The following is a 14,413-nucleotide window of genomic DNA, read 5'->3' as shown; positions in this document are numbered from 1 at the left end:
GTTCAAGCAGTCTCATGAATAACATTAGTGAAAGCTCAGACTCACCATCTGTGTGTGGTTTGGGAAGAACGTTTGCTCGTTGAGAGGGAAATTCTCAGGACCGAGCGTCTCGTAGAGTTTGATCATGTGAGAGAACTGCAGAATAAAAACAACAAATGGAATAAACACTGATGTCATCAGAGAATCAACAAGACACAATTACAGCAAAGTGTCTTCGTGTGCATTAAAGTCAACTTGAAATCAAAACTGTCGATTTACTTTTTGAACCTCCTGAGACCCCGTGTCCACGTGTGGACATAACGTTTTGGCTTTGCTATTGGCTATGCATAACTAAATTTCATTTAAACCGACTGATCTCAGTTCAGGAGAATCTGTGCTGTCAGTAAAGGGTTAAACTATCAACGTACAGAGTCATGTGACCAAACAACATGGCGCCGATCACAGCGGAGTTTGTTTTTGGGTGAAACAGCAAAAAAACAACATCTGGTATGAAACCTACAGTATTTGTCTTTGTAATAATTCATCAAAATATAATAACTTGCTCCACCTCTGAAAAGACTCCTTTTCAGCTGACGTCATTAAGTCTTATTTTTCATTTACTTGTCATATAGAGACACTTTACACCATCCAATCAATTCCTCATGTAGAAAAAAGTCCCGCCTTACATTTATACAGAAATATGTCACATTAAAGGTGCAGTATGTAAGATTCAGAAACACTTGTTATTAGTGACACCTGTGGCCGTTAAGTGAACTGCAGCCTGTTGCTCGCGCTCGTGCACACACTCCATAGGGACGCGAGCGAGCATCGATCAAAACAATGACGTAACGTACAAAGAGACTGAACGTGATTCACCGACATCATGCTGACAGATGAGGTAACATAATTAAAATGACACAGTTATGATTGTTTTACTACAAACTTTGAGACTGTATATTATATTTGACTCTCCAGTGCTGGAACAGGGCTCATATAAAGTGTGGATATAGGTCTGACTATGCGAGACTGTAGTTTGAAGTAATCACTTTTCTTTGCATGATACATTGACTGCATTTATACGATAGCCTATGTCAGCGTTAGCTAGCTAGTCAGCTTTATCAATAGCTGTTAGCTAAATTTGGTGGATGATGACAGTAGCTGTTTATAAAATAGACTGTACATTATAAATATGTTGACACAATTCAGTATTGATCTGTCATTTTGATATATCGATGCGCTATTGTTTTATAATAATAGATTGTATATATTTTCTGTATAATCAAGTTACGTTACACTAACGAACGGAGCTTTTTGCATTATCTTGAACATTGTCTAGCATTCATTTCATGTGTTATTGTAGTTTAGCTAAAATGACACAGATCAATCCTTATGGCACTATATTTCACATGCTTTGCAGTTATGGAAGTTTACCTGTCCAATAAGAAGAACGCCAATTCAGGGTCAGTTTTAATCCCCAAAACTGAACGAAGGTCCCTCCAGGAATCAAATGTCCTGCCGATGTTCACTCTAGTTTTTGCTCGATCACGATCACGTTCCTGCTTAGCCAGACGGGATTCAATAGATAAATGTTTTTTTGGGTTTACTCTGAGTTTGTGTAGGAGTCGCTGTTGTGCTGGGAGCCGGACGTTTGCTGGATTCCATCTCTAAGATAACGTTATCTAGTGTTGCAGTTTGTTGTCGCTGTTGAAAAGCGGAAGAGAAGCACTGAGACTCTCGGGAGCGCGCATAAACGTCACATCCTTTGGATTTCCCCGGCAAAAGCGACCCACTCCCTTCAAATGAAAATCAGTCTACAGGCTTTAATAGGCAACCTAGGAAGTCCAGGAAGAACTCATTTCTTAAGTTGCATTTCAAGTCGTTCACACATTGGCAAACAAAAGGCGAATATTACATGAAAATTGTTACATACGGCACATTTAAGAAATAAAATAGGTTGTGAATGCAGTTTCATGTTGACTTTAACCCCAGACACACACACACACACACACACACACACACACACACACACACTGGTTGCATGTCCTCCCTCATTAGGGCACATATTTTGTCTACTTCAGGACCTGTTGTTTTGTCTGATTGTGTGTGTGGTCTGATCTGTTCTCACAGGTGTGTCTGTTCACTGTCATTAAAGCAAATCAAATGAAGCCCGAGCGGCTGGAGTAATTCACAGGATTCCTACGTGGTGTTCACTGCACCCTACACACTGAGCAGGGGATATCTGTAGTAGTTCACTTTAGTTCACTTCACTTGACATAATTAAAGGAACAGTTCACCCAAAAATGAAAATTCTCTCATCATTTACTCTCTCATTATTTATCGATACCCACTCACACCTATCATTTCTCTTAGTCGTATGGATTACTTCTATGCTGCCTTTATGTGCTTTATGGAACATCAAAGTTCTGGTCACCATTCACTTGCATTGTATGAACCTACAGAGCTGAAATATTCTTCTAAAAGTCGTGAAAGTATTAAAACAAACTGAGAGGAGTTAATTTAATGTTAACTCTCTGTTTCATTGAAATCTTCATGTCTCTGCAGTTCTCTCTCAGGCATCTGCTTGCATTTTGCTGCTTTAGGTGTCAAATTAAATGCAGAAAAACAGTTCAAGTAGAACAGAAGTGTGTAGTTGACGCACCACCCAGGGTTTGCTGCAGAAGTTGTAAATGGAGAAGAGCGAGTTAACACTGGGAACGGCGCCATAATGCAGACCGATCACCAGATTCCTGAAATCTTCTCCCGGGGTCATGCTGTAGGCGTGCTGCCGAATCAGTACAAAATCTGGCTTGAATGATCTGGAGACAGAAAAAATCAGGGACACAGACATTTTAAAAGACACAATATAGCAGAGTAATTACTTCACATGACACATTTCTTATAATCTTATAATAATAAGTCTATGGCAGCCCATGGAAGTGTATGTAGGAAAATGCTGAAATTTGGCACACTGGTAGGGGTGGGTATGACTAGCCCCCACACAAAATCTGAGGTCTCTACCTCAAACTCTCTAGCACCACCAGCAGTTCAAAGTTTAACTTATGTTTTGGCTTTTAACTTTTGAACCGTAAGTCCTAGAAGCAAAATTCCTGTTTCTACTTATTCATTGGGTCATGTGGAGTCCCAATAGATCACATTGTCTTGCTTCGCCCACTAGATTTTCCGCCATTTTGAATTTTGAGAAACATACTTTTTCGAACTCCTCCTAGACCATATGTCTACTTCACTCGAAATTTGGCATGTATCATCTAGAGATACTCATGACAAAAAGTTATGAGATTCATGATAATAGACCAAACCGTTCTTGTATAACGCATCAACGAATTTGATGGCGAGCACACCAAAATGGACGTGAGGCTGTATCTTTGCAACGCTTTATTGTATTTACCCAAAACATGGTATATGTCATCACAGGCATGACGTGAAGGTACATGCACTGTTTTGGAACAGCGCCACCTAGTGGTGGTCAAGAATATGAAAAATTGCTATTTTTGCTTATTCTGAATAGTTTGAACTAAAATCATAAGACTGGTCACTTTTGATTCCTTGGGGCATACAGAGTCGACTGATACCAATTACCCATTGTCAGCCATACATCCTGTCCGCCATTTTGAATTTCACTGATAGACCAAACCATTCTCGTGTAACACAAATTAATTATATGGCAAAGTTATAAGCACTTGTATTACACTTCATAATTTTCCTCACGAGCAACTTCAGTACTTCACTGTCATAGTTCATGAAGAGCTAACAAAACGTATCAAAAAATCTAAATCCACAACATGTATGTTAGATCCAATACCAACTAAGCTCTTAAAAGAGGTATTCCCAGTAATCTCAGAACCTCTTCTTAATATTATTAACTCCTCGCTATCCTTAGGACATGTCCCAAGAAACTTTAAAATGGCAGTTATCAAACCGCTTATTAAGAAGCCACAGCTTGATCCTGGAGAATTGGCTAATTACAGACTGATTTCAAATCTCCCGTTTATGTTGAAAATACTTGAAAAGGTAGTGTCCTCCCAACTATGTTCATTTCTACAGAGAAATAGTATATATGAACAATTTCAGTCAGGATTTAGGCCCCATCACAGTTCAGAGACTGCACTTATCAGAGTTACTAATGACTTGCTCTTATCATCTGATCGCGACTGCATTTCTCTTCTAGTGCTTTTAGATCTTAGTGCTGCCTTCGACACGATAGATCACGATATTCTCTTGAATAGGCTGGAGAATTATGTTGGCATTTGTGGACTTGCATTAGCATGGTTTAGGTCCTATTTATCAGACCGCTACTTTGTATGTGTAAATGAGGAACTGTCAAATCAAATAAATGATTAGTATGGAGTGCCACAGGGATCAGTTTTAGGGCCTCTGCTTTTCTCCTTATATATGCTTTCCCTGGGAGATATTATCAGGAATCATGGAATAAGTTTCTACTGTTATGCCGACGATACCCAACTTTATATTTCTTCAAAACTTAACAAAATTTCACAATTCTCCAAATTAACAGAGTGTATCAATGAAATCAAAGATTGGATGGCCAGAAATGTCCTTCTACTTAATTCTGACAAAACAGAGGTACTAATTATTGGACCAAAAACTTCAAAATAAGCTGCTAAAATATATTTTGACTCTCGATGGATGTGCTGTTACATCTTCTTCTACAGTGAAGAACTTAGGTGTTATATTTCATACCAATCTGTCCTTTGAAAATCACATTTCCAATGTTTGTATTACAGCATTCTTCCACTTGAGAAATATTGCTAAATTACGACACATGCTCTCTGTTGCTGATGCTGAAAAACTAATTCATGCGTTCATGACCTCAAGTCTAGATTATTGTAATGCATTACTGGGAGGATGTCCAGCAAGATCAATAAATAAACTTCAATTGGTTCAAAATGCAGCTGCCAGAGTGCTGACGAGAACCAAGAAATATGATCATATTAGCCCCATTTTATCATCGTTACATTGGCTACCTGTTAAATTTAGTATTCATTTTAAAATTCTGTTAACTGCATACAAAGCTTTGAATGGTCTATCTCCGCAGTACTTAAGTGATATTCTGACACGCTATATTCCATCACGTTCATTACGATCACAAAATTCTTGCCTGTTAATAGTAACTATAATATCAAAATCCACAAAAGGAGGTAGATCCTTTTCCTATTTGGCTCCTAAACTATGGAACAGTCTCCCTAACACTGTTCGGGACACAGACACACTCACTCAGTTTAAGTCTAGACTAAAGACTCATATTTAGCCAGACATACACCGAATTTATCCATCAACTCACAATTAGGCTGCTTTAGTTAGGCCTGCCGGAATCAGAAATATTTATCATGATCTAAAACTCTGCAATAAATAGAATGGCATCTACGCTAATATTATTCTATTTGTTTCCCTGTCTCAACCTGATGTATATCATGTGGTCACCAGAACCGGCTGGATCCAGCTCTGTTCCTGCTTAGTGTCGGACTCCACTGCTATGTGTCTCTGAGTGCTGCTAATAGCAGCCGGTGCCAGCCAGACATCACTTCAGTCTGTTACAATGGACTTCAGAGGATGAACTGATGCCAACTCCAACTGTAAGACGTCGAATACTTCATATGCCACTGCCTGAACCTTGGACTTAGGATGGACCTCACCGAACCTCACCGAAATGACCTGCCGGTTGAACTGAGATGCACCTCATTGATCTCTGCCTGCATCACCTTTGTCTATTGATGGACTACACTCTTATAATGGAATACATAGACTATCATTTAATTGCCAACAAAAGCCTTCATCAACCAACTAACAAAGGACAATGCATCAATGTGAACTTCTGCAGTTAATCCAGGATGAACTTCACAGACATTAGTCATTAATCTTACAGTTCTTACAAAATCTTTGTTTAAACACTGACCCTTAACACTTACTTAGTTTACTATTTTAACCCATGACCTGCACTGCACTATACATAAGTAATATTGTCATTATATTCATGATGTTAGTCAGAGGGGAACTGGCCCCCACAGTGAGTCTGGTTTCTCTCAAGATTATTTTTCTCCGTTAATCAACATCTTATGGAGTTTTGTGTTCCTTGCCACAGTTGCCTTCAGCTTGCTCACTGGGGTTATAAATACAGTTATAATTTAATTTTATACACAATTCACAATCATATTTAATCAAACTACACAATGATCACTCTAAGACTTTATAGATATTACAGTTTCATTTTCTGTTAATGCATGATCTTCTGTAAAGCTGCTTTGAAACGATGTGTGTTGTGAAAAGCGCTGTGCCACTCGGCTTAAAATCATTACTGGAGTTGTAAATTCAATCAAAATTTTTGCCATTAGTGTGCTTGGCCCCGTAATTGCTGATTTTATTATTGTTACTGGAGCATAAACTGTATTCCATCAACATTGCATATCAAAAATAGGCTATAATTAGAGGTATCTACAATAGCCAAGATCATGAAAACAGCCTTTACGTTGAGCACTTCATTGTAAATAGAAAACCGTTGCAGTGTGTTTGAGGAAAACAGAGGAATGTGCAGCATATGGCCGCAGTAGCTGTTAGAAGCGTTTAAATGAGACTCACATACACACAGCAGCTGCGCGATTATATCTGTCACTGCATTAACACATGCTGACCACGCAACGACAAGAACTCCATTATTCAAGAGCTGGGGAAGAGGAGAGGGCAGCGGATGAAGAACGAGAGGTGATTATCTTTCTGGGCAATCTTATTAATGCAGTCTAATCACACTCATTACAAACAGTTCTGGGATCAGGCGATGGGGGATTCGGGAGTTTAACATCTGGGTTTGATTACGATAAACACAAAACTCTTGCCACACTGCAGCATTAATGCACAACCAAACACAACCTAGGGCTTCCCGGATCTCATTCTTTTTTTAGTCAAATACGAAGAACTGCTCCCCTCCTGAAACACTTGAGCGACTTTGGTGATGTCAGTCGAAAAGCAAAGTCATTTCAGAGGCGGAGCAAGTTTATGAAGGTGAGTTTGATAACCTGGATGAGGGAACTACTGTCAAACTACTGAAAAAAATCTAGTTAATAGTTAGTAAAATCTCCAACACTGGCACATACACTGATGTTGAAGTAGTCTGGTCACACATCATACACAGAATAACTATTAATAGTGCCATTTATTAAAGAAGTGTAGGATGTCACGTTAAGTGAGGCAGGTATAAATATAATCACAACAGTGATCCCGTATGTTTGGTATGTGACGCACACATGAAACCAAGAGTAGCATGACTGTGAGAGGCCCAGACAGGAAGTGTGTATTATAGTGTAGTTCGGTGGTTCTCAACTGGTTTTGCATCGGACCCAGACTTTACATTAGACACCAAGTAGCGACTCAATACAGTAAAAAATATAACCCGATATTTAAAATAGTCTTGGTTTGCATTTTCATAGTCATGCATTTCAAGTATAAATGCATGTATCAAGTGACATTATTTTTGTTGTTGATATCTACAACAAAAGATACAGTTACTGTAGTTTTCTCTCCACCCTTTTAAAAGTTGATGAGCCTATTTATTTATATGAACCTATTATTATTATTTATTATCCAGTTTATTTCCACATCTATATCAACATCATTCAAACAGAACATTTATTACACAGGAGGAAAACTCTGTCCATACGTCAGACTTTAAAGGCCTTCATGTACTTGCTAATAAAACAAAATAATGATAGTATTTTGTTACGAAAAAATAGTAGCCTAAACACATTTGGAAACTTTAAGTACAACTGCCACAGTTGTAATAAAAATTAGGTCTAATAGATTCCACCTAATATATTATTAATTGGGCTGTGAATTGATAATTATTTTATTTTTTTTTACTAATTAATAGCATATTTTTCTGTGATTAATCATGGTACATTAAAACAAACATTAAAATATAATCATAAATATTTTTACTTTATACTTGAACTTGCAAGAAATTAGTTAGTCATCATTTATTTTAATTATTTAAATATGCACGTTAAAATTTACATATTACAGGTATACAGTGAAAAGTGAAAAAGTGCAGAAAAAACGGATACCGCATTAATTGCGTTAAATAAAATGTACGTGTTTAAAATCAACTATTAATCGCAGATATGTGCATGGCTAAGTGCTGTTACTTTTCCTCTTCAGTGCAGTTTATAATGTTAGGGCTGTCTAACTGTTTGAGAATACTAACTTCCTCTACAGTGCTTTAAAAAAAATTCAAATGGGTCGCACCAGTTTTGTGGTCTGCGCCATGATATCGAGGGAAGCCCGGTTGTCGTATGCGCACTCCAGAGACACGGTGAGCAGAGCAGAGCAGATCATTGGCGCGAGTGGTTCAAAGAACTCGCGCGAGTTGAGATACACTGCTACTGTATATATGTGAGATTAATCAGCTATATCCACAACATATTAAACATCATATTACAATATCTGCACAATGAAGACAATAAACAGGTGAACTTGAACTAAGTAACGCACTAGTCAGAATGCGTAACTTGTGTTGTGAATGCACCGTTTCCTTTAAAATAATGCTACACATAACGCAAAATCCTAAACTGTCTAAACAGTCACTTCTAAAAGTAGCTAATACTTCAGTATATTCATTATATGCAGTTATTTCAGTAGCTTTTCAGGACAGTTTTCTCATGTTGTTTATTCATACATATTCAACATATTCATCTTTAATACTGTATGTTTGATACATATTTAAATAATTGAATATAAAGTAGTTTATACATTTTTCATTTACATTTATTCATTTGGCAGACACTTTTATCCAAAGCGACTTACAAAAGAGAATATTTTTCAGAATATTCTGTTTAAGTTTGGTCTATTACATTTTTATACAAGTTTTTGTCATTTTGCACATTATTGTCAACTAAAATATGTTATTTTTATCAGCTAAAATGTCATGCTATTTTAGTCAGATTAAAATTTACCTAAATTAATGAATATGACATGATGAAATATTGACTAAATTTAAAGGACATTTCTGTCAAAAGACAAACTGTATGACTAAAATAAAAATTGTGCGTAAATTAACACTGGCGCAAACATGACGTTTAGAGCAGAATTGTCAGTTATTTTAGTGGGTTAGTGTTAGCCCAAAACGCATCTTAATCTTCACTTCCAGTCCAGAAACAAAGTTGAATTCTGTTTGACTGAAAAAGTGGAAAAACACACACAGGTCTGGAATTATAATCTGTGTATCCCTCATCAGCAGCAGGAACGTGTGCCGTGTGTCACAGACCCTCAATTCTGTTGTCTGACATTATTTACAATTCTACAAAGTACAGAGGTGTTGAACACTGTAGAGATTACAAATGATTTACATGTGATTGTAATATCTTAATCTGGTTCAAAACAACCTTAATTCCTTGTTATACAACATAACTACACCCTACATATGAGTTTATCAAGGCAACCTGTACCAAAGTTCGTTGTATAATTTTGCAATCTGTACACAGCAGAGTAACAGGGTGCCAGTTTTCTAACAGAAATAGAGTTACTATAACAAACTCTGTGATTACTGATCACTTTAATGGGAAAAACAGAGGCAGCTGCTGTTTCATTACTGTGGTTTACCATGTTTTACTGCGGTAAACGTGATGTCAGTGGCTCTGGAGAAACACAGGGCAGAAATTGAAGCACTGGGATGTGGCTACACCATCATAAACACCAATAGAAGACATCCAGATGCGGAATATGATGATGTGTAGTGATTGCACATGTAGACAGTGAGATGGGTTAATGTGCATAAATCAGGGTTTGCAATGTCTTACCTGATGACTTTAGTTCCTCCTCTATTCACCAGCATGTCCACCGTACAGCCAGAATTCACATATGACGCCAGATTGATCTCGGAAAACTCTGCCTGAAAACACACACAAAACTATGATGACATTATCCTAAAGATAAATAAATAAAAAAACAAAGACATTATTTTTGGAGTACCCAGCTTCAACCAGCCTAAGATGAAAATGTCCTCAAAACTCATTTGAAACCAGTCAATAGACCAGCTTGACCAGGCTGACTAGGCTGGTTTAGGATGGTTTTATTAATCAGGGAACACAATCTGGTGTATTATTAGGCACGTGTAGATACACTGCTGGCCCTGACACTACTGTCACTTTCTCATGCACCGTCTCTTGTGTTTTTGTGTTGTTTATGTATGGTTCTTCACTCCTGTACAGTGCATGTAGATCTAGGAATGTGCAGCTCATTCCAAAAGCTCCTCAGATGAGAGCGCAGCACAAATCAAGTTAGTCCCGTCTGCAGCCGCAGGGCCATGTGACCGGTGTTACCCAGCAACCCTAATGACTTCATTAAACTCATGAAACACATGCTGAAGGCAAGAGACATATGTCTATGAGACACGAAAGAGACGCTGAGCTACAGGAACAGAAAGGACCATGAGGAGTGAAAACAGTTCCTTCAGGACACTTTCATAACCTCACTATAATCAAATGAAGGAATGTTACTGTTTAACTGTGTTATGATAAATCAGTTACCTGGGGTTTGCTAGCAATTCTCACTTGACTTTGACTCCATCCATACATTTACTTCTCATTGAATATTCTGATTAACTTTAACTTGGAAACAGCCACGTCTCTACATTAGGGGCAAGTGGGGCTAAACCCCACCAGAGGTGGCACTGTTGTGCAAATTGCATGGCATCATCATAAATTTATTTTAAGAAATAATATATTTTCTGCAACCTAAACATGTTTTATGTCCATTATACAAGAAAAAAAGTACATATTCTTTTGAGAAATTCTATTATTATTAAGGTATGTTGCGTAAAAGCCATTTAATCGTTCTCATTTGCTATGCGTGGGGCTAACCCTTCATCCTCAATGTTAATCAACGGAGATCTGGAGAACATCATGCGCATCTGCAACGAGCGTTCAACGATGGCCTGAGGGGCTAGTTTGCCTTTGCTCCTGAGCCAGTCAAAAGCTTTGATCATATTTATGTCAAGCTGTTGACATGAGCATTGGAAGTTACCAAGTGCAGAGTAGACCTGCATAGTGAACTTCATTGGTAAGTTTTAAAAGCTAATTTTATTATAATGTGCTGCTGGTTGGATTAGTTAAAGTGAACCGTTCATCATTTCAATGAACTGTATGCCATTGTGTTGAGGTGTTGGTGCATTGGTTTGTATTAGATTACAATGACTGATAAATATTGGGAATCTGTCGTTTTGATTAGTTTTGTTATGCTGTTCATTCAAGTTACTGGGATAATATGCACACCCTTTGACGATTTTCCTATTTGTGGTTTACTTTCATGGTCACATGAGCTTTTTGACGTGGATGTGCATGTCTTAGTAGTGTTTTGTGCTGAGATTAAATCATTAGGGATGTTTGTGTGGCATCATGTTCAGAGGTTATTCGTCACTCTCTGTAAAATTTCTGTCATGATCTATTTTTATCAGTCATACTTGTTTTCATTTTATAAGTACTAGGGCATTGAGGGATGTAGCATCCATTATAATTGCACATAAATGACAGTAGATTGGCTTTTATGATAGATTTTTTGACTCCCCTTGTTTGAGTCCGGTGAAACCAATGAGTTCTAGTGTGAAAATTCTACCTGTCAATCAACCGCTTTGCTAAAATGAGGTTTTTAAACTTTGCTGGTTAAGTTTACAGAACTTCCCAGTCCCTGATGTAAAAATAAAGTTTAATATGAGAAGCACGTCTGTGACAGAATTTGGAATTATTTGTCAATGTTTCAAAGACAAGTCAAATAATTGATTAATGGATTGTTTATGCCCCACACTAAATAATGACCCTGAGATGCCACTGCTTGGAAATATGCCATATAACAGAAGTAAAATAGTAGAGGTAGACTGATATATTGGTTTTACCGATTAATCGGTGCCAATAGTTGCTTTTTTATTTTTTATTTTGATTAGATAAATCAATTGAAGAGAGCATGCAAAGAAAATGCGAATATATAGAAACATGCCCCGCGGCACAAACATCGTGTTTCCAACTTTCTTGTTAATAATAATAAAAAACCTCATCTGGTGATATATAAATTCCTCAGTCTGGGGATTATAGGCTATAATAGCATAATTTTGGTAAATACTTAAATATAGAGCATTCAAACTATTCAACAATTCTCCGTTATTTCAAAATAAAAGTCCCGAAATAAGTAAGTATATGTTGGGCTTGTTTGTAGTTAATTTTTCCTGGCTATTATTGGGATTTTGGTTGACTGAATCTGAAATGTTGTTAATTCTGGACTCCTGAAGCATCTGTCCGTGCCTGTCATAGTATGGAAAGACTAAGAATGTATTTTTTTTTACATTCTACAAATCGATTTTAAAAACTATCGACCGATTAATCGGTTATCGGCCAACTCGACCACCTTAGTTATCGTATCGGCAAAATCCACTATCGGTCGACCTCTATAAAATAGTTTGCATACAGCATTTCATGGCAGACAGGGAGTCAGGAAACCTGTTTGTCATAATTGTTGAAATTCTGTTTTGGTAACACTAGAAACACAGAAATGACACACTTCCATCTTTAACATCATTCAGCGGCCCATCCATAGATACACATACGTAGATACCGCATTCGACTTGTTTGGATACGTCAACCGTGCCGACATCTTGGAAGGAGACCTGACTGAATGTAAGCCAATGGAGGAGTTGCCTCAGTGTGCTGCAAAAACTGATTTAGTGTGGAAACAGTTCATATCATAAACTGACTGTCTGGGTGCAAATCTTCAAATTGTTTGCCATGATATACTGATTTACAGAGAACTTTATTTGAAGTTTGCTGTTGTAGAAGAGAAGTCTTCAACAGTATGATTTATTTACAGTAAGCATTTTCATATTTATGGTTTTCCATTCTGAATATTGCATTATCGTTATTTAATATCTTATAAAAGCGCTTACAGTATATATATATATATATATATATATATATATATATATATATATATATATATATATATATATATATATATCCTCAGTTTCTTTGTTCCTTTGTCAGTTCTTGTTTGTATTTTAATGCGTTGTAAGCCAGCATATTGCTGTAGCGTTTGTGTTTCCTTCTTCCTTGAATCTCTTCTTTTGTTTATTATTAAAGTCCTGCATTTGGATCCTCACTGACGCAAACATATTTATTGTATACTTTGTCTCAAAGAACTTGCAAGTAATTGGTTAGTCATAATTTATCTTAATTATTTAAATATGCACATATTTGAGATATTTTGATATTTTTATTTAACCCTTTAAGCTTGGATGAAAGAAAAAAAATCGTCTACAGTTTTGACCAACACAAAATAGGTATAGTTTAAAAGCTTAGAAGCTCTACTTTACAATGCATGTAGACATTATGACCAAAACTGAACAAGTGCTTTGAAATTTGCAGATAAATCAGAAGTGTTCCGTTTTTATCATTTATATAAAAAATTGTACTGTACATATTATTGCAATCAGAAAAACATCAACCTGATCAAATATCCATGTGTTATATGTTGTTGGAAAGCACCCAAAGAGTAGAATACAACCAGCCTATTTGTTTTACTCACAGACAAAAATATAGCGAGTAATAGCTAAGTATATGTCTTTGACAATTATGCTGGTGTTGCTTATATGCCGCGTTTTCGCTTGTAACTTTACGAAAAATAAATGGAACATAAAATATCATGTACCATTCCTTAGAGGAGGTGATTATCTTTTAAACGAGCCCCCACACAAGGTAATCAGATGCATAGATCATTAGATAATCCACATGAAGCACAATGTTACATATGACCACCAGGAGATGGCGCCAAATACATGATACAGACTCAATGATGACTCAAATAACACAGAATGAAACTCATCCTGTGAAATCTCATTACTAAAATCATGTCTGCATGCTATACAAACCTTTAGTCATTGTTGTGTTTGCATGTGTAATTAGTTCTTATGTTCAATTATTATGTTTTATTTGTTTGGAGACGTTTTTGGACACTATGATAAATTATTTTTGTAATGCTGTAACTTCTGATTTTTCTCAGATACAGTTGATATGATTGGGAACCAAACAAAAGCAGTTTTTTCTGAGTAACTTTATTTACACCCAGAGATATATAATGTCAGATCAGAAAAATAAGGAAAAAAGTACATTTCTGGCAAACATTTTGAAAAATATGTTTGAAAACGTTTTTTTAATTAATCATTAAGTAGTGTGCATGTTTTTAAGGTGCATAGATTTTAAATATGCAAGTATGTATGTTAAAGTGTATTTTTTACATACTTTTTTTTTAATTAGACACATTTTACCAGCCGTGCATTTTAAGTCTAGGCCTACAGTGCGATTCATGCCATTAAGAAAACACAGTTTCACAATGAATAAGATGCCGTATGCCCATCATACATTATGTGGCAGTC

The 14,413-nt window shown here is 36.6% G+C and overlaps 1 protein-coding gene across 1 annotated transcript in view; it reads right to left on the bottom strand.

Annotated features, from left to right (window-relative positions):
• LOC127435192 (synapsin-3-like) overlaps window positions 1-14,413 on the bottom strand; it is a 111,190-nt gene that overhangs the window by 64,831 nt on the left and 31,946 nt on the right. Inside the window, exons 5-7 of the mRNA XM_051688458.1 lie at window positions 9,798-9,889; window positions 2,639-2,795; window positions 46-135 (exon numbers count right to left, since the gene is read on the bottom strand). Coding sequence (XP_051544418.1) covers window positions 46-135; window positions 2,639-2,795; window positions 9,798-9,889 — 339 coding nt within the window. The remainder of the gene's footprint in view (window positions 1-45; window positions 136-2,638; window positions 2,796-9,797; window positions 9,890-14,413) is intronic.

Source organism: Myxocyprinus asiaticus, chromosome 45 (genome assembly GCF_019703515.2).
Source record: "Myxocyprinus asiaticus isolate MX2 ecotype Aquarium Trade chromosome 45, UBuf_Myxa_2, whole genome shotgun sequence".
Taxonomy (NCBI): Eukaryota; Metazoa; Chordata; class Actinopteri; order Cypriniformes; family Catostomidae; genus Myxocyprinus; species Myxocyprinus asiaticus.
The sequence above is the reverse complement of the archived record's forward strand: the minus strand, read 5'-3'. Positions and strand labels throughout refer to the sequence as shown.